The 23,631-nt window shown below is 39.9% G+C and overlaps 1 protein-coding gene and 1 pseudogene across 13 annotated transcripts in view; both read right to left on the reverse strand.

Annotated features, from left to right (window-relative positions):
- The window catches only part of LOC130437735 (protocadherin gamma-A11-like), a 143,876-nt gene that overhangs the window by 64,990 nt on the left and 55,255 nt on the right, over positions 1 to 23,631 (reverse strand). Inside the window, exon 1 of one of the 13 annotated variants that reach the window (XM_056769274.1) lies at positions 14,115 to 16,741. The exons of 8 other annotated variants lie outside the window; for them this stretch is intronic. In XM_056769274.1, the coding sequence (XP_056625252.1) occupies positions 14,115 to 16,532 (2,418 nt within the window). In that variant the 5' untranslated portion in view covers positions 16,533 to 16,741. Of the gene's footprint in view, positions 1 to 300; positions 3,006 to 3,817; positions 6,272 to 7,391; positions 9,956 to 10,450; positions 13,094 to 14,114; positions 16,742 to 23,631 lie in introns of those variants that run through there. 4 more of the 13 variants (XM_056769268.1, XM_056769269.1, XM_056769285.1 and 1 more) reach the window with 4 other exon arrangements.
- LOC130437744 (protocadherin gamma-A2-like) lies at positions 20,756 to 23,223 on the reverse strand (annotated as a pseudogene).

The following is a 23,631-nucleotide window of genomic DNA, read 5'->3' on the forward strand; positions in this document are numbered from 1 at the left end:
AAATTAGGAAGATACAGTTTAAGTAATTATTGAACAGTAGACCAGAACAAATAAATTATACGTTCGTAAAGAAATATTTTATACAGCCCAGTGTTTCCATGTAAACAACAGCAACGATATAACCATGAAAAATATAGCATAAATAGGATGGCAAACATTTGGTGTCAACCAAGAAAAACGTGAAAAGTGTATGGTATGTACGCAGTAGAGAAACCATGGCTAGCAATTTTGTCGACAATGCGTGCATACACGAGCAAAACCGGGCTGCTTTTAAAATTAACAAATAATATCCATTCTTACCTGGTCTTCAAAACTCTCAGTGGTCAGTTTGTCTCTGTGTGCATGCGTAAGTGTCTGTGTTCCACTTGTGTCCAGACTAATGATGCTCTCACTGCAAGGTCTGATGTATTTCAGATCACTCTTTCTGGAGTCAGTGGTTCTGCAAACATCATAATTGTACACGTGCTGTAATGTTCCTGTGCCCCCTACGTCTGCGTAAACAGGCGGATAATACGGAATAACTGGAAGATTTGCTCCAGATTTGTAAAACATCCTCTCGCGTCTCCATCTGTAGCATTTAACTGACAGTATGGCGATGATAGCCACGATAAAGAGTAACGAAACCACGGCCAGAGCCAAGACTAGATAAAAAGTCAGGTTGTCGTTGTATTCCTTGTCGTGCGTAAAGTCAGTGAACTCCGAGAGCACTTCAGGGAAGCTGTCCGCCAGCGCCACGTTAACATTGACTGTAGCTGAACGAGAGGGCTGTCCGTTGTCCTCCACTACAACAGTGAGTCTTTGTTTCACAGCATCTTTGTCTGTCACTTGTCGCACAGTTCTTATTTCTCCATTCTGTAAGCCAACTTCAAACAGCGCCCTGTCTGTGGCTTTGTGCAGTTTATATGAGAGCCAGGCATTCTGTCCAGAGTCCACATCAACGGCGACCACTTTAGTGACCAGATAACCCACATCTGCCGAACGAGGCACTATTTCAGCCACCACAGAACCACCAGACTGGACCGGATACAGAACCTGAGGCGCGTTGTCATTCTGATCCTGAATGAGTATCTTTACACTCACGTTGCTGCTGAGAGGAGGTGAGCCTCCGTCTTGCGCTTTTACGCGGAACTGGAAGTCTGTGATCTGCTCGAAATCGAAAGATCGCACTGCGTGTATGACTCCACTATCAGCACTGACGGACACTAACGAGGAGACAGGCACTCCGTTAACAGAGGAGTCCTCCAGTATGTAAGAGACGCGAGCATTCTGATTAAAATCTGCATCTCTGGCGCTCACTGTGAAGATTGAAAGACCCGGTGTGTTGTTTTCTTGGAAAGAAGCCTCATAAGAGCTTTTCTTAAAAACAGGTGCATTATCATTCACATCTGATATTTGTAAGAAGAGAGTGACGCTGCTGGAGAGAGAGGGTATGCCTTCATCAGTACATGTCACAGTGATATTATACTGGGGCTCTCTCTCCCGATCTAAATAACTGTCTGTCACAATACTATAAAATCCATTAGAAGTTGATTTAATCGAAAAGGGGGTATTTTCATTTACACTGCACTGAACCTGTCCGTTACTGTCGGAATCTGGATCATTAACACTTATTATGGCAATCACAGTATTTTGTGATGAATCCTCCGTTACGGAGACAGATTTTGACATTACTGCGATAATAGGTGCGTTATCATTTACGTCAATAACATCCACAATAATTTTACTTGAATCAGAAAGTCCGCCATTGTCTGTTGCTTCAATATCAATTTGGTAGTGCTTTGCTTGTTCATAGTCAATTTTTCCAACCAATGTAACCTCGCCTTTGTCATCTATTTGAAAACGCTCTGACATTCTATCAGCAACATTTGAAATAGAATATATTATATTACCGTTCGTTCCTTTGTCCTGATCTGACGCACTAACCGAAATAAGTGATGTTCCAATGGGCGAATTTTCGGTCACAATTGCTTTATAAACAGAATTACTAAAAACAGGTGCATTGTCGTTTGCGTCAAGCACTACAACGTGTATCTGAACTGTTCCTGACATTACAGAATCACCACCATCAACGGCAGTTAAAAGCAAAGCGATGCTTTCCTGCGTCTCTCGATCAAGCGCTTTATGTAGAATCATTTCTACTTTTTTGCTTCCGTCCTCTTGGCTGTGAAGTTTAAGATTAAAATTGTCAGTTGGAGTCAAAGAGTAGCTCTGAAGTCCATTATTTCCTATGTCTGCGTCTATGGCTTTTTCTAATACAAATTTTGAACCGACAACGGCTGATTCACTGATCTCAAATCGTTTCTCAGTCTTCATAAAGATCGGAGCATGATCGTTTATATCAGTTATTTCTACTGTAATTCGAAAAAGCTCCATTGGGTTTTCCAGAATAATTTGAAGGTGTAATGCGCAAGGCGTTGTCTGTCCGCATAGCGCCTCTCGGTCTATTCTCTCTTTGATAAGGAGGACTCCTCTGTCTTTATTCAGTTCGATGTATTCAGCGCTGTCTCCTGTATAAATACGAGCTTTACCAGATGTCAGTCTCTTTAAATCTAAACCCAAATCCTGTGCTATGTTACCGACTAAAGAACCTTTCGCCATTTCCTCAGGAATGGAGTAACTGACCTGCCCGAGAGCTGAACCGAGGGAGAGAAACCAAATAAGCAGTACTTGCCGCGCCATTGTTCTGTCCGAGATTTCCACGAGATGAGAAAAATGTCGTTTAATCCAGGTTGTTATCAGAAAAATATTTTAAATAATTACACACATCCAACTAGAAAAAAACGTAACTGAATAAGTAGCGCAAAAACGAAAAAGGTTTGCCTCTATGTTCCCTGTCCGTTTTACACTGTGCGCTCAGCTTTGGTCTCTCTTATATTATGGAGATGATGGGAGTGGAAGTGCTGCAGATCAGCTCTCTAAACTGTGAAACACTGACCAACAGTGGCACTATGTGTCCAGTCACATGAACTACAATTGTTCTTCTGTACCATTATGTAAAGAAAATAGAATAGTCCCAATGTCAATGAAACGTCAAAAAACGAATGCTGCTCTAAAAATACATCTTAAAAATTAAAATGTTAAATTATATGAAAGACTGAAATGATGTAGAGAACCCCACAAACATGAGCTACTGTATCAAACAGAGACAAAAAATAGCCGTCTGCAGAAGAACAGATGACCGCATTCAGGACCATGGGCAGCGCCGCTGGATAAAGTTCTAAAATCTGTTTTTGGCAAGCATGGATGAAGAAGCACAAGGCACATTTAAAGATAAATATTATCATAACACAAATTCAGTTTTTCAAAAAGTAATATTATTAAAAATATATATATATTACAATCTTTGATCAATAACATAACGGCGCCAGACTGAATCCATGTCAAAACAACACAAACTAGACTGGAGAAATAAATCTAAACAAATTTTTGTAATATTAGTTACCATTCTATTGGGCAAATTGTGTAATGCTGGTTAAAAACATATATTATAGTAGCCTACAAAATAACTGAAAAACGAAACCATTAGAAAATCCCAATTTCAGTACAGACAAAAATACTTAAGCTATCCAAAAGTACATTTTAAATTCATTTTAAACAAAACATACAAAATCGTCGGATGATAGAAAAAGGAATAAATAAAGATTTTAGCATCGTCGAATCGTTCTAAACTTTAGCGACGACAGCAACATGTTGGGTGTTATTACATTTAAAAATACAATGCACATTGGATAGCAATCTTGTCGACAATGCTTGCATACCCGCGCAAAAGCAAACAATTTTGAACGATTGAATATTTACGAATAATATATATTCTTACCTCGTCAGAACTGTCCATGGTCAGTTTTTCTCTGTGTGCATGCGTGAGTGTCTGTGTTCCGCAGTTATCCAGACTAATGATGCTCTCACTGCAAGGTCCAACAAACCTCAGATCACTCTTTCTGGAGTCAGTGGTTCGACAAGCATCATAATTGTACACGTGCTGTAAAGTTTCTGTGCCCCCTACGTCTGCGTAAAGGGGCGGATAACACGGAATAACTGGAAGATTCCCACCAGCTTTGTAAAACATCCGCTCGCGTCTCCATCTGTAGCATTTGACTGACAAAATGGAAATTATGGACACGATAAAGAGAAACGAAACGACAGCCAGAGCCAAGACTAGATAAAAAGTCAGGTTGTCGTTGTATTCCTTGTCGTGCGTAAAGTCAGTGAACTCCGAGAGCACTTCAGGGAAGCTGTCCGCCAGCGCCACGTTAACATTGACTGTAGCTGAACGAGAGGGCTGTCCGTTGTCCTCCACTACAACAGTGAGTCTTTGTTTCACAGCATCTTTATCTGTCACCTGGCGCAAAGTTCTAATTTCTCCATTCTGTAAGCCCACATCAAACAGCGCCCTGTCTGTGGCTTTCTGCAGTTTATATGAGAGCCAGGCATTCTGTCCAGAGTCCACATCAACAGCGACCACTTTAGTTACCAGATAACCCACATCTGCCGAACGAGGCACTATTTCAGCCACCACAGAACCACCAGACTGGACCGGATACAGAACCTGAGGCGCGTTGTCATTCTGATCCTGAATAGTAATTTTTACACTCACGTTGCTGCTGAGAGGAGGTGAACCTCCGTCTTGCGCTTTTACGCGGAATTGGAAATATTTGATCTGCTCGTAATCGAAAGATCGCACTGCGTGTATGACTCCACTATCAGCACTGACGGACACTAACGAGGAGACGGGGACTCCGTTAACAGAGGAGTCCTCCAGTATGTAAGAGACGCGAGCATTCTGATTGAAATCTGTGTCAATGGCGCTCACTGTAAAAATAGAAAGACCAGGTGTGTTGTTTTCTTGAACAGAGGCCTCATAAGAGCTTTTCTTAAAGACAGGCGCGTTATCATTTACATCTGATATTTGTAAGGCAAGAGTTAAGCTGCTTGAGAGAGAGGGCACGCCCTCATCAGTGCACGTCACACTTAAATTAAATTCAGCCTCTCTCTCTCGATCTAAATCACCGTCTGTTACCAAACTGAAAAAATTATTTGTTGTTGGTTTTAATGTAAATGGAACATTATCATTAATAGAGCACTGGACTTTTCCATTCTCTCCAGAATCGGAGTCCTGGGCATTCAGAATAGTCACTACCGTACCTGCTTTTGAGTCTTCGGAAATAGGACCTGGTTTTGTCATTATATTAATAACTGGTTTGTTGTCATTTACATCAATGACATCAACAATAACTTTGCAAGTATCGGAATGATGTCCGAGGTCTCTCGCTTGAACATCAATCTGATAATTCTTTACTCGTTCGTAGTCAATATCGCCTGATAACTGTAACACTCCCTCTATTTTTTCAATGTCAAAGATATTAGTGGCGCTACCTGGAGTTTTGTGAATATAAAATTCAACTTTACCGTTTTCACCTTGGTCAGCATCAGATGCTTTAACTGTTGTTAAAATGGTCCCTTTTGGGGAATTTTCTGGAATGTTGATTTTATAAACAGGTAAAAAGCAAACTGGCGCGTTATCGTTTGCGTCCTGAACAGTAATTATTATCGACATTGTGCCGGACATCCGTGGGTCTCCTCCGTCCACAGCAGTAAGTAAAAGGGAAATATATTCTTGTTTCTCTCGGTCGAGAGGTTTTTGTAGAATCATTTCAACATTTTTAGAACCATCCGGCATTTCTTCTGTTTTTAAAACAAAATTATCAACGGGAAGTAGGGAATAGCGCTGCACGCCGTTAATCCCCACATCATTATCAACGGCTCTCTCTAAAACAAATTTAGATCCAGTTGGAGACAATTCGTTGATATTAAATATTTTTTCTGTAGCGGAAAACATCGGCGGATTGTCATTTACGTCTTTAATTTCAATTGTAACACTATAAAACTCAACAGGATTTTCCAGAGTCATTTGTAAATGTAATGCGCAAGGCGTTGTCTGTCCGCATAGCGCCTCTCGGTCTATTCTCTCTTTGATAAGGAGGACTCCTCTGTCTTTATTCAGCTCGATGTATTCAGGACTGTCTCCTGTATAAATACGAGCTTTACCAGTTTTCAGTCTCTTTAAATCTAAACCCAAATCCTGCGCTATGTTACCAACTAAAGAGCCTTTCGCCATTTCCTCAGGAATAGAGTAACTGACCTGACCGAAAGCTGATCCGAGAGAAAGAAACCAAATAAACAGCAGTACTTGCCGCGCCATTGTGCTGTCCGTCATTTTCTCGATACACGAAGAAAAAAACGGTTTAATCCTTAGAATATCAATAAAAAAAATCAAATAATTACATACATCCAACTGATAAATCAAAACCCGGTTATTATTATATAAAAAACAAGATCAACTGTATGTTCTCCTTCCTCTTTAGACTGTGCGATCAGTTTTCGTCTTTCTTATAATGTGGAGATGATGGGGGTTGAACTGGTGCAACTAGGCTCCCTAAAACGCGAAACACTGATCAACAGCGGCACTCTGAGTTCAGTTAGATGTACTAAAAACATATTCCCTTTTGTACCATTGTAAAAAAATATATAACAAAATAAAAATACTTCATTAACGGACATCAATGACAATGACATATCATGACCTAAAAATTATTACTGTAAAAATACAAAATAAACGAGACTTTTGCTCAGACCTCCTTGTACTTGTTAAAATAGATGAGAGACTAAAAGGACATAAAAGATAACGATGTTATGCTTTATCAAACAGTTTATGCTTTATCAAACAGTGATAATGCAAAAATGTTGGTAAAAGGAAAGATTACTAAATTCAGGACCACGGCCAGCGACACTACCTAAAGTGCTGAAATCTCTTAACTAGCACAGATGAAAAAGCACAAACACAGTTAAGAACAAATACTAGTCAAGTTATGAGTGAAAGAATATACACCGTGTTTAACGTTGATGATAAATGTATTTAATTTTAAAAGAGCGACGATTAAAGTGACACCGACGACAAATTTCAGCTTCTTTCCCATGAGCCAAGAACTGCGGTCTTTTATTTGTATAACGAACATACAAACTTTGAATACTGAATGAAGAAAACAGTTAAGCGATTTTAACAAATATTAATTTATTAAGCACTTGATGAATTGTATTTTGTAACGCAGATTAAAATACATTTTTTATCAAGAACTAAAATATCAAAACCACAAATAATTTGCCATTAAACGCTAAATCTGAAGACAAATTGAGAGGACACAGTGTAGGTAAACCTAGGACCTTAAAAGAAAATAAATGAGGATTTTAACACAACACCATCCAGTAGTTCTCTCTACTAAAATTACAGCCACTATGGAAACCATGTCCACGATGCTTTCGGACAACAAAAACAGGATTAAAAAATGTATTCATTTAGTTGGCTTCACAAATTAAATAAACACATCATGTCTTACCTGATCATCAGGATTCTCAACCAGTTTCGCTCTCTGAGCGTGCGTGAGTGTCTGTGTTCCGCAGTTGTCCAGACTAATGATGCTCTCACTGCAAGGTCTGAGAAACTTCAGATCACTCTTTCTGGAGTCAGTGGTTCGGCAATTATCATAATTGTAAACGTGCTGTAAAGTTCCTGTGCCCCCTACGTCTGCGTAAACAGGCGGATAATACGGAATAACTGGAAGATTCGCTCCAGATTTGTAAAACATCCTCTGGCGTCTCCATCTGTAGCATTTGACTGACAGAATTGCAATTAAGGACACGATAAAGAGAAATGAAACCACGGCCAGAGCCAAGACTAGATAAAAAGTCAGGTTATCGTTGTATTCCTTGTCGTGCGTAAAGTCAGTGAACTCCGAGAGCACTTCAGGGAAGCTGTCCGCCAGCGCCACGTTAACATTGACTGTAGCTGAACGAGAGGGCTGTCCGTTGTCCTCCACTACAACAGTGAGTCTTTGTTTCACAGCATCTCTTTCTGTCACCTGGCGCACAGTTCTAATTTCTCCATTCTGTAAGCCCACATAAAACAGCGCCCTGTCTGTGGCTTTCTGCAGTTTATATGAGAGCCAGGCATTCTGTCCAGAGTCCACATCAACAGCGACCACTTTAGTTACCAGATAACCCACATCTGCCGAACGAGGCACTATTTCAGCCACCACAGAACCACCAGACTGGACCGGATACAGAACCTGAGGCGCGTTGTCATTCTGATCCTGAATAGTAATTTTTACACTCACGTTGCTGCTGAGAGGAGGTGAGCCTCCGTCTTGGGCTTTTATAACGAGATTTAGCTGTTTAATCTGCTCATAATCAAATGAACGCACTGCTTGTAACAGTCCATTTTCAGAGTTTATGGACACGTAGGAAGAAATTGGGGCTCCCACAATGTGTGTATCTAATAAAAAATAGGAAACTCTTGAGTTCTGACTCCAGTCTAAATCTCTCGCTTTCACATAACATATGGAAAATCCTAGAGGATTATTTTCAGGGATGAATGCAGAATAGCTCTTTTGCTCGAAAACTGGCGGGTTATCATTGACGTCGGAAACTTTAAGGCGCAGAGTAGTTGAGCTCGACAGTGCCGGTGAACCAGAATCTGTCGCAATTACAGTTATATTATATTCAGACTGAGTTTCACGGTCAAGAAAGGCATCGGTGATCAAATTATAATAGTTAGAGAGAGATGTTTTAATGTTGATTGGAATGTTTCTATCAATAAAGCACGTAACCTGTCCATTTGTACCAGAATCCAAATCTTTAATATTAAGCACAGCGATGGTTCTCCCCGGAGGAGCATCTTCCGACACAGGGCTTGATATAGACATAAGATTAATTATAGGTGCATTATCATTTACATCAACTACTTCAATTACAAGCTTACTTGTACTCGTTAACCCCCCTTGGTCTGTTGCTCTGACTCTAATTTCAAAACGTTTGTCTTTTTCAAAATCAACATTCCCTAAAACAGACACTAAACCAGTGTTTTCGTCAACGCTAAAAATATCTCTCCAATGTTCTTTCAAATCGGCGAAGGAAAACATTATATCACCATTTGACCCGCTATCAGCATCGGTAGCATTAACGGTAGTAATGTAAGTGCCCCTCGGTGCATTTTCAATCACAGATGCTCTATAAACCGTCTGGTTGAACTGCGGTGCGTTATCGTTTGCATCCAACACAATGACATATATATTAACAGAACCAGATCTCTGCGGGTTTCCACCATCTACAGCAATCAGCTTCAGAGACAAATGGGGTTGCGTTTCCCTGTCTAACGCTTTATCAAGGACCATTTCGACAAATCTACTGCCATCGGGATTTGAATGTTGTTTTAAAACAAAGTAATCGTTCTTTGTCAGAATATAATTTTGCAAAGAATTTAATTCTACATCAAGGTCAAATGCGCTCTCTAATGCAAAGCTTGAACCAAGATTTGCCGATTCGCTTATTTCAAAATTAATCTTTTTTTTCTCGAATACAGGAGAGTTGTCATTTACGTCTATAATTTCAACGGTTACCTGATGTAGTTCAATTGGATTTTCCAGAATAATCTCGAAGCTAAAGCTGCATGGTGTGGTGTCGCCGCAAAGCTTCTCTCGGTCTATTCTCTCACTTACGACCAGAATCCCTTTGTCTGTTTTGAGCTCCGCATACTGAGTGCTGTCTCCGGTCACGATACGCGCTCGACCAGCTCGAAGTCTTTTCAAATCGAGACCCAGATCTTGCGCTACATTTCCTATAAGCGAACCCTTGGTCAGTTCTTCTGGGATGGAGTAGCGAATTTGAGAGACTGCAAAAGGAAGGCAGCACGAAATAAAAAATAGCACTTGCCACTGCGGTCGGAGAAAAAGAGCACGTCCATTTCGTACAAAATTCTGAATAGCCATATTACAAATGAACCAACAAATCCTACATCCAAAATGCAGTAAGACTTACAAGTTAAACGAACTTTAAATAATAAAAAAGAAACATTAAATGCTTTTATAAGAGACAAAAATACTGCGACTTAATTAAACGAAGTGAAACTCTCCCCTCTGCGTCAATGAGTGCACTGCCGAGGTGTGGCCAAGGTCTACTGACACGCAGGCTGCAAATATATCCTTTCACTGACGAACAGCGGCACTTAGAGTCAGAAAATTGTATCAACACCATTACAATATTTTAAAATATCTTATTATATCCAAAGAGAAAAGGTTTAATGCCCACCAATTTCAAGTCTTCATTTGCTTACTCGTAACGTTCCAATCATAATTTATTCGATGACATTTAAGATGAGACAGGAGTTATTTTGTCATATGTTAACGTCTGCTGCTGGCACTCACAACAAGAGATTAAAAATGTATCCTTCGGTAAAAGCCACACGGGGCTGCAACGAAACCGTGATGAGTATAAGATTTATACATTTAGCTTTTTTGGGGTAAACCGTCTTTTTAACTGTGAAATTATGAAATTATAACAACTACCTATGCATGTAATACCTTTTAAATGCACAAACAGTCATATCCAGAGGCACACTCACCTGTGTAGCCGAATCTGGTTCATCCATGGTGTTATGCTCGTTGAACATCCGCTGCATCGTGCCTGTTGAATTGGGGTCCACTATCAATACGTTCTGGCTTGCGGGTATGACAAACTTATAGTCACTCCTTTTTGAATCTGCTGTACCGTAAACGTCGTAATTATACACATGCTGAAGAGTTCCTGTGCCCACAGTGTCCGCGTAACGCGGTGGATAGTAAGGAATAACCGGGAGACTGGACTTGTGAAACGAGCGAGATTGCCTCCACCTGTTTATTTTTATAGATATTATGACAACTAAACATGTTATGAAAAGAAATGAAACTGCAGCCAAGGCCAATACTAGATAAAAAGTCAGGTTTTCGTTATATTCTTTGTCGTGCGTAAAGTCAGAGAACTCCGAGAGCACTTCAGGGAAGCTGTCCGCCAGCGCCACGTTAACATTGACTGTAGCTGAACGAAAGGGCTGTCCGTTGTCCTCCACTACAACAGTGAGTCTTTGTTTCACAGCATCTTTATCTGTCACTTGGCGCACAGTTCTTATTTCTCCATTCTGTAAGCCCACTTCAAACAGCGCCCTGTCTGTGGCTTTCTGCAGTTTATATGAGAGCCAGGCATTCTGGCCAGAGTCAACATCAACAGCGACCACTTTAGTGACCAGATAACCCACATCTGCCGAGCGAGGGACTATTTCAGCCACCACAGAACCACCAGACTGGACCGGATACAGAACCTGAGGCGCGTGGTCATTCTGATCTTGGATGAAAATGTTCACAGTTACATTGCTACAAAGTGGAGGAGAGCCGCCATCCTGCGCTTTTATAGTTATTTTTATGTTTTTGATTTGTTCGTAATCAAAAGAGCGCACTGCGTGTACAACACCACTTTCCGCGTCAACAGTAACGTACGTTCCCACAGGAGAACCTATCAGATCACTTTCTTCTAAAATATAAGATATTCGAGCGTTTTGATTTTCGTCTGGGTCATGAGCTTTTATTTGAAGAATGGAAACACCGGGTGAATTATTCTCTAGCAAGAATGATTTATAAACACTGTCCTGAAAAACGGGAGGATTATCATTTACATCAGTTACTTTTAGATGTAATGTTTTTCGGTTAATTAAAGGAGGCCGCCCGGAGTCAGAGGCGGAGACAGTGATGTTGTACTCTGGAACCTTTTCACGATCTAAAATAATATTTGTGACTAATGAGTAATAATTTCTTAAAGTTGATTTTATTATAAAACCTTCGGATCCTACGATAAAACAGCTGACTTTGCCATTATCATCAGTGTCTGAATCCTTAACATTAATTATTGCGATTGTGGTGTCGGGTGGGGCATCTTCGGACACCGTGCTTGAAAAAGACATTATATTGATGACAGGTGCATTGTCATTTACATCAATGATTTCTAATACAACTTTACTCGAATCAGTCAAACCACCCTGATCCCGAGCCTCGACTGTAAGTTCAAATTTTGTGTCTTTTTCATGATCAATTGCCCCGACAACAGAAACGACCCCAGTGTCGCGGTCAATATTGAATTGTTGCGCAATAGTTCCTTTTTGCATATAGAAATTGTAGGTTACTCGCCCATACGAACCTGCGTCTGCATCGGTGGCATTAACAGTAGTAATGTACGTTCCCCTCGGTGCATTTTCCATGATGGATGCTTTATAAGTTGACTGGTTAAACTGCGGCGCGTTGTCATTAGCATCTAACACTGTAACATCTATATTAACAGAACCAGACCTCTGCGGGTTTCCACCATCTACAGCTATTAACTTAAGATATAAATGAGGATGCTCTTCTCTGTCTAACGCTTTCTGTAAAACCATCTCTGCGTATTTACTTCCGTCTGGATTTGAATGTTGCTTTAAAGCAAAATGTTTATTTTGCGACAAAATGTAATTCTGCAGCGAGTTCAGCCCTACATCTTGATCATCTGCTCTCTCCAGCAAAAAGCGCGAGCCCAGGGCTGCGGATTCACTAATCTCAAATTTTAACTCTTTGTTCTGAAACGACGGCGCATGATCATTTTCATCCAAAATTTCAATAGTTACCGGGTGCAGTTCCATTGGATTCTCTAGAATTATCTCAAAGCTGAAGCTGCATGGTGTGGTGTCACCACAAAGCTGCTCTCGGTCTATTCTCTCTCTCACGACCAGAATCCCTTTGTCTGTTTTAAGATCTGCGTACTGAGTGCTGTCTCCGGTCACGATACGCGCTCGACCCGCTCGAAGCCTTTTTAAATCAAGCCCCAGATCTTGTGCTACATTACCAATGAGTGAGCCCTTCTTCATCTCCTCTGGAATCGAATATCGAATATGTCCGTTTGCAGTGCAACAACAAAAAGACAAAAATATTGATAACTGCCACAGCTTTTTCCATCGCAAGGAACGATGCGATTCTGTCATCCAACGGGGCCGTTGCATCATAACAAAAAGGTTAACAAACAGTAAATCCAATCAACTATGTTCGTTTGTCTTGTAGTCCAATATACTGTGAGGAATAATAATAATATAATTCAGAATGCAGAGTAAACCTTGGTGCCTCTCGGAAACAGCTCTCAATAAAAACGGCTAGCCAGCTTCTCTGCCATCCACTACACCACAAGAGAACAAGGTGGGGTTTTAGAATGCTGAATAGCACAACATAAATGTTTCATTGATCAACAGCGGCCCTTGCTGTTCAGAGTATGTCTAAGCAAAGGTCTTCAACGAGCTATTTAGAGAAGAGTATTGAAATCTCTCATAAATGCAAGAAGGGCATCAGATACCATCTACATTAGGCCTATGTATATTTTTTATGGGCTAAAGCATTATTGTTATCTGGGATATATCCGGTCAAACAAATGATTAGTAAAATATAAATAAAATAGGCGAAACATAAAATTATCTAAGCAATTTACTAAAATTATGTAAACATATTCTATAATGTGGTCATATAAACCCCGTAATTATAAAAATTGTATTCTCATGCCTTTCTATTTATAATTAGCGCAGTGTGTATGTGTTTAATAGACAGAGAACACACGGGTTTAAAAAACACTTATACTGTCTGACATGCAGAACGCGTCCGTCTTTACGAAAGTGAGGATAGACACATATTTTCATACTAATTCTTACAAAATAGCCAACTCTTAAAATAAATAAGGGAGACACGCTGTCACATGGGCACCCTCAAATTAACGACAAAAAATGTGTGATTTTTGGTCTTGTGTGATTTTAACCTTGCCTAACTTTAATATATGAATAGACATTTTGATAAGGTTAATTTAAAATGATTTATACATTAACCTAAATAAAAAATCATGTTTATTATTGCTAGTGTAAAATAATTTCAGAAGACGCACCAATGTAATCACAGTTTAAAACGTAACAAATAATAGACCATGTCAAAACGTCCAGTTAGAAAATAATTGTCTAATTGATTCAATAAGACTGAATCTGGTGATTTAAAAGAATATTATTCACGTTGCATACAGAGCATAAACATTAGAAATAACAGAGGCCAGTGACTTCAGCACCATGGACAGCGTTGCAACACAACCCGTTCAAAGACCTCTTTCAAATATTAAAGCTTGCAGGCTAAATTATGCATCCGATTTTTTAAATGGTCAAGATACTTAAAACAATGTAAAATATTAAATGACTACAAACTCACCAGTGTGCTGGCTGGTTCAGAGCAATCGGAAGTTCGCATCTCCTTAGGAAGACTTTCGGTTCCACTTGCTGCAACACTTATGAGACTTTGACTGACGGGACCAAAATATTTAATATCACTTTTCCTGGAGTCATTGGTTCGGTAGATTTCGTAATTATGCACTTGCTGCAGAGTTCCAGTGCCAAGGGAGTCTGCGTAACGCGGTGGATAGTAAGGAATAACCGGAAGATTGGATTTACAATACAAACGAGATTGCCTCCATCTGTAGATTTTGACAGATATTATCACAACTAAACATGTTACGAAAAGAAATGAAACTGCAGCCAAAGCCAAGACTAGATAAAATGTCAGATTGTCGTTGTATTCCTTATCGTGCGTAAAGTCAGTGAACTCCGAGAGCACTTCAGGGAAGCTGTCCGCCAGAGCCACGTTAACATTGACTGTAGCTGAACGAGAGGGCTGTCCGTTGTCCTCCACTACAACAGTGAGTCTTTGTTTCACAGCATCTTTATCTGTCACTTGGCGCACAGTTCTTATTTCTCCATTCTGTAAGCCCACTTCAAACAGCGCCCTGTCTGTGGCTTTCTGCAGTTTATATGAGAGCCAGGCATTCTGTCCAGAGTCCACATCAACAGCGACCACTTTAGTGACCAGATAACCCACATCAGCCGAACGAGGCACTATTTCAGAAACAACAGAACCACCAGACTGAACCGGATACAGAACCTGTGGCGCGTTGTCATTTTTGTCTTGAATGGAGACAAAAACAGTAGCATTGGAACCGAGAGGCGGAGACCCTCCATCCTGCACTCTTACATGTATTTTAAACGCTTTCATCTGTTCATAATCGAATGTTTGAACGGCGTGGATAATTCCACTGTCTGCGTTAACAGAGAAGAATGTCGAAGCAGGAGAACCATTTATGTTGGTGTCTATAAGATAATATGAGATGCGCGCGTTTTGTCCTGCGTCAGGGTCAGTTGCTTGAAGAGTCAATAAAGAAACGCCTGGAGAGTTATTCTCTAATATATATGTTTTATATTCTCTCTGACTAAAGACTGGCGCATTATCGTTAATATCAGTAATGTCCAGTGAAATTGTTTTTTTACTGAACAATGAAGGAGAGCCTTCGTCTGATGCAACCAACGTCAGGTTAAAACTGGAAAGTTTTTCTCGGTCTAATGGCGCATCGGTTACCAACGTGTAGTATTTTCGCGGTGATGGCTTAATTGCAAAAGGAGAATTTTGTTCTAAATTTAAACGGACCCTTCCGTTTTTACCGGAGTCCAAATCCTGGACGCTTATCAAAGCCACAACTGTGCCAGCAGGAGAATCCTCTTGGATTTTTCCGGAAAATGACGTCATAGATATAATCGGACTATTATCGTTTGCGTCTAAAACATCTATAAACAGTTTACTAGCACCCGTGAGACCACCAGGGTCTTTGGCTTGAAGGTTAATTTCATAATGCTGAATCGATTCAAAATCTAGATCTCCTATAAGGTTTATTTCACCAGTATGCGCATTAATTTGGAAAACGTGAGCTGCGTCCTCACCTATATGAGTAAATGAATAAGTTACATTGCCATTATAACCTTCATCTGCATCAGAAGCACTTACTTTAGTTATCATTGTCCGTTTTGCAGCGTTCTCAGCTACACTTGCTTTATACATCGAATCTGTAAAAATCGGTCCATTGTCGTTGGCATCGAGAACCGTGACGTGTACTTTAACGGTTCCAGACCGTGGCAGATCTCCGCCATCAACAGCCGTTAATACAAGTGAATGTTCGCTCTGTTTCTCTCGGTCCAGTACGGATTGTAACACTATTTCTGCATACTTGCTGCCGTCTGGACGAACGTGCTGCTTTAAAGCAAAATTATCAGTAGGTTTTAGACTATAGCTCTGAAGGGAATTAAGACCAACGTCAGGATCCGCTGCCGTATCTAACAAAAACACAGTGCCAATCGGTGTGGACTCGCTAATCTCCAGAGTGATTTCTTTCTTTGAAAAAACAGGTGCATGATCATTGATGTCCTGAATCTCAATTGTTACAGAGAAAAATTCAAGAGGGTTTTCAAGCAAAATCTCGAGGCCGAAACTACACGGGGATTTTTGACCGCAGAGCTGCTCTCTGTCTATTCTGTCTTTTACCACTAAGTGTCCTTTGTTGCGATTCAGCTCGACATATTGCTTACTATCATCAATAACGAGGCGCGCCCGACCAGACACCAACCTTTTTACATCCAAACCGAGATCTTTCGCCACATCTCCGACAAACAATCCAGGTCTCAGCTCCTCTGGAATCGTGTAACGAATCTGTCCGCTCACAGTGTTCAGCAAACAAAAAAGAAACATGAAAAATCCTGCTTGCCATTTTAGATATCGTCCCAAATGAACTCCTTTGTTATTCCTCATCCTGCGAATGTAGTACTCCAAGCAAATGTAGCCATATACTCTCTCAAGCTTTCAAACGCACTCTTTATATGTATCTTCTTTCAGAATTTCAACGAGCCTTTCCTTAGAAGAAACAATAGTGTGTCGCCTTTCTCCCTATCCTCTATGACGCAATGCGATCTACAATCAGTGCTTTGCTCACTATCGTCTCTATGGGCAACAGCACCTCTTACAGTCATGAAGAAGCACAACACCGGTGCTGGACTGACCGCCAGCAGGGCAGACAATCGTTGAGACTACAATGCGCTTCTTTAGAATCTTGCGCACAGAGCTTAAAGTACGTGCCTGACATCAACTCAACAGTAAAACTTACAAAATAATATATCGTAATGCAGATAAGCTTAGTCCGGGAACTAACAGCAACTAAAATAGATAAAATCGAAAAAGTGTTAAACCAACAAAACCCAATGACAATATGTTATAACCAAAATTAGTCATTGTCGTGATTTACTATGTAAAGAACATTCTGTAAAAATATATCCTTGATATCGTTTAGATTTTGAGCCTGTTATTTTCAGACTGGGTCACATACATCTTAATATTTATCACAAGCATTAGTTAATGCTTTTGGTGATGATATGCACTGAAACATTTTAAAGGTTGCTCAGAGGCAGAAGTTAAACAGTATTTTAAGCAAATCTTAGAAGTACAGACATCACTTTTTCATTAAAATGAAGGGTGAAAAAGAGCCTGTGAGATCCAGTCAGGGCTGCGTTACTCGACAACGGTGTCTTTTGTGTGCTACGAAGAGTCAAAAGGTACACCTTAACCACAGGCCTAAACCTTTTCTACGTGTGTTGCCCGAACTTTACCTTAGGAAGTTACTTTCCTACGTGCCACGTCAACAGGTGCTGTCCATGACGGTGGTGCTGAATTAATGGATATCGACACTTTGACAATCAAATTATCCACTATGCATGCACTGTTTCACTGCGTTTTTTAATGATACAGTGTTCTTTAATAAAAGACGAACTTAAAATTTCATTTACTAGGGCTCATAGAATCTCTTGTTCCACCCCTGGATAGTTGCTTTAAATTTGAAATGCTAAAACGCAACCAAAATGTATCATGCCTCAACCCGCCACAATCACACAGTTCTTTAAAAAGGACATTTAAATCAGGGGTTCCCGAATTCTGGGTCATAAGGAGGTAGCGTGCAAAGTCACCTGACTGTTGCCGTGCATTAAAAAAGTTTATTCCAGCAATAAATTTACACGATTATGCTTGGACACTGGATGTGCAAGTGGTGCGTTTACAGTGTGAAACATGTATCTTGTGGCCGCGTTTATTAAAACATTAAAATAAAATTTACACAGTAAATCAAACTTAAAATATCAAGGGGAATCATATAGACAAGTATACCATGCCATATTATGATATATTGCCATTTAAACTTATACATTCATGACAAGAAAAAGTAACGGGAGTGAATGTGTGTTTTTTCCTTATTTTCTAATTAAAAGGTGTGCCATAAGATTGTGTTTGGGAACCCCTAAATTGTATTATGATAATATATGTTACCAAAGTGTCTGAATTTAGGGGCTGTTCCGTTAAGATTGTCTTGACAAAGTTAGACCAGCAAGATCCAAAAGCTGCTGAATTTGCTGCCATGGCAGGTTACATTTTCTATAATTTTAATTGCAGCATCAATTTTTGTCACTTTTTCACGGAATAAATGCACATTCCTCAAATTGTGGAGTTTCTGATTAAATCGAAGTTTCACTGGAAAAAAAAATAAGAATTTCATTTAGTAGAATCTGTTGTCCCAAAAACTAAAAAAAAAATACACCCCACAAATGTAACCAATTAACCCGCATGTGGACACACTCAACATGAACAGGTCAAAGAAAGCTCATATTGTTAAAATATCGTTGCACAAAGTGTGATATTGTGCTAGTGTGTGGGTTTAATGGCACTGAATTATTTCATGTTTTCCTGAAAGAATTAGATTAGCAGCACTTAAGCTGGTGCAGAGTCAAGCATATTGCGGTGAGACTGTATTATTCATAGTGTGTGTGTTTGTGTGTGTGTGTTGCACAGCGCTTGATGCATCTGTATGCAGAAAAACTAGGCCAGAATCCAGCCTTCAGCATAATGACACACTGCAAAGAGACCTATAAAGGCAGACACACACTCAATACCAATGCAGTAAGATAATACACTGTTTGTGAACCACCACAAGATGGAGCACTCCACATATTCAAAGCTTCAGATCTTGCAGTGCATAGAGAAAAACAGAGCCCATCATGTGGACATTGGATCTCTCTAACACTGAACGCGCCAGTTGAATGAGCGAGAGAGTAATAGAAAGAGAAAAAACATAATAAAGCTTTTAGTTCTCTTTACCACCATGTACGTGAGAGGAACAGAAAGAGACATAATAGAATAAAGCTTTTATCTCTTCTCTGTCATGTACACGATCAGTCAAACTATTGAACACTAAAACATGTTTCTCATAAGTATAAAAACTGGTGATATATATGTTTAAAATTTATTGTGCAGACAAATTGGGCTTAAACAGTACATGCATTTCTTCTTCTTCTTAAAAAAAATGCATTTAATTAAAATTAGTTGGGAGAACATGAACAGGGCTGTAATGGTAAAGGGCAGCTTCTTCCAAACATAATAAAAATGAGTAACAGTACTAAAATATTATTAATAATAAATTATTATAACATAATGATGAGCATGTCTGTCCAAACGTGAATGGTGTATGAACTATCTAATTTCTGTAGTGTGACACAGTGTTTTATATAGAGAAAGCAGTAAAAGACATTTTTCTTACCTTAAGAGGGGATCAGACAGATTCCATCAGAGTGTGAAGGGGCAGGTCATGGAAGGCAAGAAAAATAAAAATTATTAACAAATAAACTATTATATTATTACCTTCTCTAAATAAAAGCCTGCACAAAGAGGCCACCCAAGACCTCTCCCAAATATGGCTCTTGGCCAAGATCATAACTGGGACTGCAATAAAATGATATCACATATCTACAAAACAAGTCACATGATTTAAAGTTTACTTTGCATTTTAATGTTAAATACATGAATCATAGCTAGACCAGCTGCAAACTGCCAATCAAACGTCATGGGAGTTGAGTGCTAACAAGCAGGCCAATGAACCCTATGTTCTCTACATCATTCATAGAAGCAGGCATCCGTGTTCAAACACGACAAACAAGACGTTCTTCAATGAAGCCTGTGAGGAGAAATCTCTCAGTAAAGCCCTTAAAATACATTTACTGATGGCCTCGTGCACAAATCCACTAGTCAATCATACTGGATGACAGCAACATGGGATTTCTCATGTGATTAAAACATGGGTTCCTTTTAAAATAAAATTTCATCTCTCTTAGGCACACACACAGGCACACATGCACATACACACAGCATCTGTGGAAAACAAAATCATGTGTATTCTAAAGCAACTATTTAAAAACAAAATGCGATCTTACAAACCTGCAAATGCAATTGGCACACAAACAGTAACAGAAATATACTAGTTTTGGAATACAGCCTACAAAAAATCAGATCGATTATTGTAAGAAGCGCTTAATACTATTCAGAGACAAAGAAGAATCTGCAACAAAAAAAATCACATTCGTCCTCAGAATGAAACAGACATTTGTGTATTGCATTAAAGTGGTGTAATAAGTATTTGATGCTGTTTAATAACCTTGTTCGACCTCATGATCACATGACAAGTTGACTGTGCGAGTTAAAATCATCTAAAGGTCGTTAATACCTTGGTTGTGAGAGTGCTAGCATTCACAAGAAGACTGCACACTCATGCATATGCACGGACACAATTATGTGAACAAACAAACATTTGACTGCTCAGTCAAACTATCACGACCTGAGACAAGGTGTTTGTATTTATGACAACTGTTACATACAGTCTTTAAAACCAGTCTATTATCTATAAGCATGGACTCTAAAGGTCTGCGTATGAGAAACTTAATACTGTGCCGATTTTGACAGTTCTATACACTTTCAATATGCATATAAGAACAGCAAAAAACAGCAACAGTAAACAAACTTTAAGTGTAAGAACCACTAATAAAACACTTAATATATATTAGCATTGTTCATCTATGACATCACATAAATGAAATATAAAGATATTCAGTGATAATTATTTGTGTGTATTTATCAGATTTTAAAATATATATTTAGTAGCAAATTGCACATATAGCGCAGAGTGTTAAATGAGATATGCCTATAAGGAAGGGAATAATAATATCTACAATAAAATGAAAGCGCTAGGCTCCAGAGAGACAGATGAGCAGATGAAATCATAATAAAATCAGTTCATATGAAGATTCAACATCCTCCATCATCATTTATAGACTGGGTCGGCGAAAGAGAATAGAGACAAAATGAATCTCGCTGCAGTCCAAATAAAGCTTAAACATCAGAATAAATCAGAAATGATCCCTTTTGCATGACCAATCATAAGTTTAATGGAGGTTGACATACAATAAACATTGTACATATTTGAAAAAAGATGCAATTATTTAACAATGTGATCACATGGCAGATACAATTTCACATGCAAAATTACAAGATCAAAGTATTTTTACCGTACAAAGGAATTCTAGCACTAGTACATTACCACAACCAGAGAGTGTATAATCAGTAAAAACAAGTAAATGCATCCTATATACAGAAAGAAGGCTTTGCTGTCAGACCTTTGATACTGATTTACATGTTTTGAGACATCAGTTACAATTTGTGTGACACTGAAAGCTTTCCACATCTTGTGCTATAGCCTCCGATCGCAGCGTCTTTCTCTCCATGTCAAAATCAACGAAGCCAGAGCCAACTCTGAAGTCTCCTTTCCAAGAGCCGCTGGTTAAAAACCAGTTCAATTCATCATCCTTCCGCACAGTGTTGAAGCCACTTGTATCAAAGTAGCCTGAAGGTCCACAGGTAGGAGGGAAGACAGGTAAATTAGCAGGAGAACGATAAACGTGTCAGTATTTACATAATCCCATATAGAGAACTGCGATGATGAGCACAAGACAAAAGCTGGAAACAGCCACCAGAGCTATTATTAAATACACTGTAATGTCACTGAGCACATGGGACTCATCCGTGCCATGGGCAGAGAGCTGGTCGATGACACTCATGCCATCTTCAATGGCGATATTGACCGTTGCAGTGGTTGAGAGCGCTTCAGGCCCATTATCAGTCACAGAGACCAGCAAGGTGTGTTTGGTGTCATCGTCTTTTACAAATGGCCTCACCGTCCTGATTTCCCCACAATGTAGACTATAGAAAACAAATCAGGCTGTGTGGCGACCACAATTTCATAGGAAAGCCACGCGTTGTGACATGTGACCCGGCCACTGGTGCCCACATCAAGGTCATAAACATGAAGCAAAGCTACCATGGTTCCAGGTGAAGTGTCCTCTGGTACAGAAGCGGAGTTTGATTTAATTACTATTACAGGAGCGTTGTCGTTCTCATCTTTGACATGTGTCATAAGTTTACAGCGAAACGACTGTCCCCCGCCATCTTTGGCCTGCACATCCAGCTCATGAGAAGTGGCATCTTCGTAATCCAACACACCCGTGAGCCTCACCTCGCCGGTCACAGGGTCAATACTCACAAGGCCTCTCGTTTTATCTGTCACGTGACTGAAAGCATAACTAACATCCCCATAAATCCCGTTGTCTAAATCTATTGCATTTAATTTGATCAACACGCTGCCTAGAGCAGAGTTTTCATGTGCGCTGACTGTATACACACTTTGTTCAAACACAGATGGCTGGCCGCCATCCACTCCGCTGAGAGTCAGAAAATGATCCGCTCTGCTTGCACGGTCCAAAAGCTTCTTTTAAACCAATTCAGGATAAGCGTTTCTGCCCACCTGTGCGTTCATTTCCAAAGCAAAATAGTCACTGTCACTGATGCTGTAGCGCTGAACAGAATTAGGTGCGACGTCGGGATCATGAGCCCTTTCCAATGGGAAATGTTTTCCTGGGGCCGTTGATTCCAGAAACTCCAGCTCAATCTGACCGATTCAAACGCAGGGCTGTTATCGTTGATGTCCTGTACCTGGAGGAGGATGCTGTAGATTTCGAGTGGATCCTCCAGGAGCAGCTGAAACTGCAGGACGCAGGACGGAGACTGTGCACAGAGCTCCTCGCGGTCCATTTTCTCGATCGCCAACAAACAGCCGTCTCCCACCTAAGCTCCCAAAACTGTTACGTCCCTTCGGTTACAACACGAGCATGCCGCCTCGTCAGCTCAGCCACATCGATTCCCAAATCTCTCGCCACGTTTCCGATGACAGCACCCGGCTCCATCTCTTCTGGAATTGAATAATGAACTTCACAAAGTGAAAAACGCATGAAAATCAGCAAAGCTGTCAGCAAAGCTGACACCAGACATGTGCCAGTGTGCATTGCTTTGACAACACAACCAATGATGTGAAAGTATTACCAGTTACATTTGATTCTAAATTAAAAGAATAAAATAGAGATTAAAGTGTATTCTGTGCGGATCTTCGTAGGGTTGTTTCGGCTGGAGCAAACGCTGCTCTGAGGATGTTCCTGTCAGCTTACATTTTAATATTAATCTCTCTGTCTCTCTCTCATCACAGCACTCTGCTCCCCCTCCTTCCTCTGCTCTCTGTGTAACACACATGAACTAGGGAATCAGGGCACGCAGCATCTATGAGATCATAAGCAGAAGCGCGCCGCCCAGAGACTGAACAATAGGGTTACACACCTGACATAACAGAGAATGTTTATCATGAAAATGCTTTGTTAACGGATATCAAATATATAAAACAAAATGTATATATTAATTTAAAAAAATAAAATTTTAAAAAATTCACACTGAAGATAATGCTGTCCTTAGCGGCACAAACCAGCTGAATGACAGCTTTTTTCTTCAGGATATTAGACTGTTCAATATCAAAAACTGATACCCTCCACAAGCTCACACTTCTTTTTATCATGCACTGCAGTTTCATGGACTATAATGCATCATGCATTGCACCAAATTACCATCGATTACCAAACTTACATACCTTTATCTGAACTATGTG

The sequence above is a fragment of the Triplophysa dalaica genome, chromosome 16, assembly GCF_015846415.1.
Source record: "Triplophysa dalaica isolate WHDGS20190420 chromosome 16, ASM1584641v1, whole genome shotgun sequence".
NCBI lineage: Eukaryota > Metazoa > Chordata > Actinopteri > Cypriniformes > Nemacheilidae > Triplophysa > Triplophysa dalaica.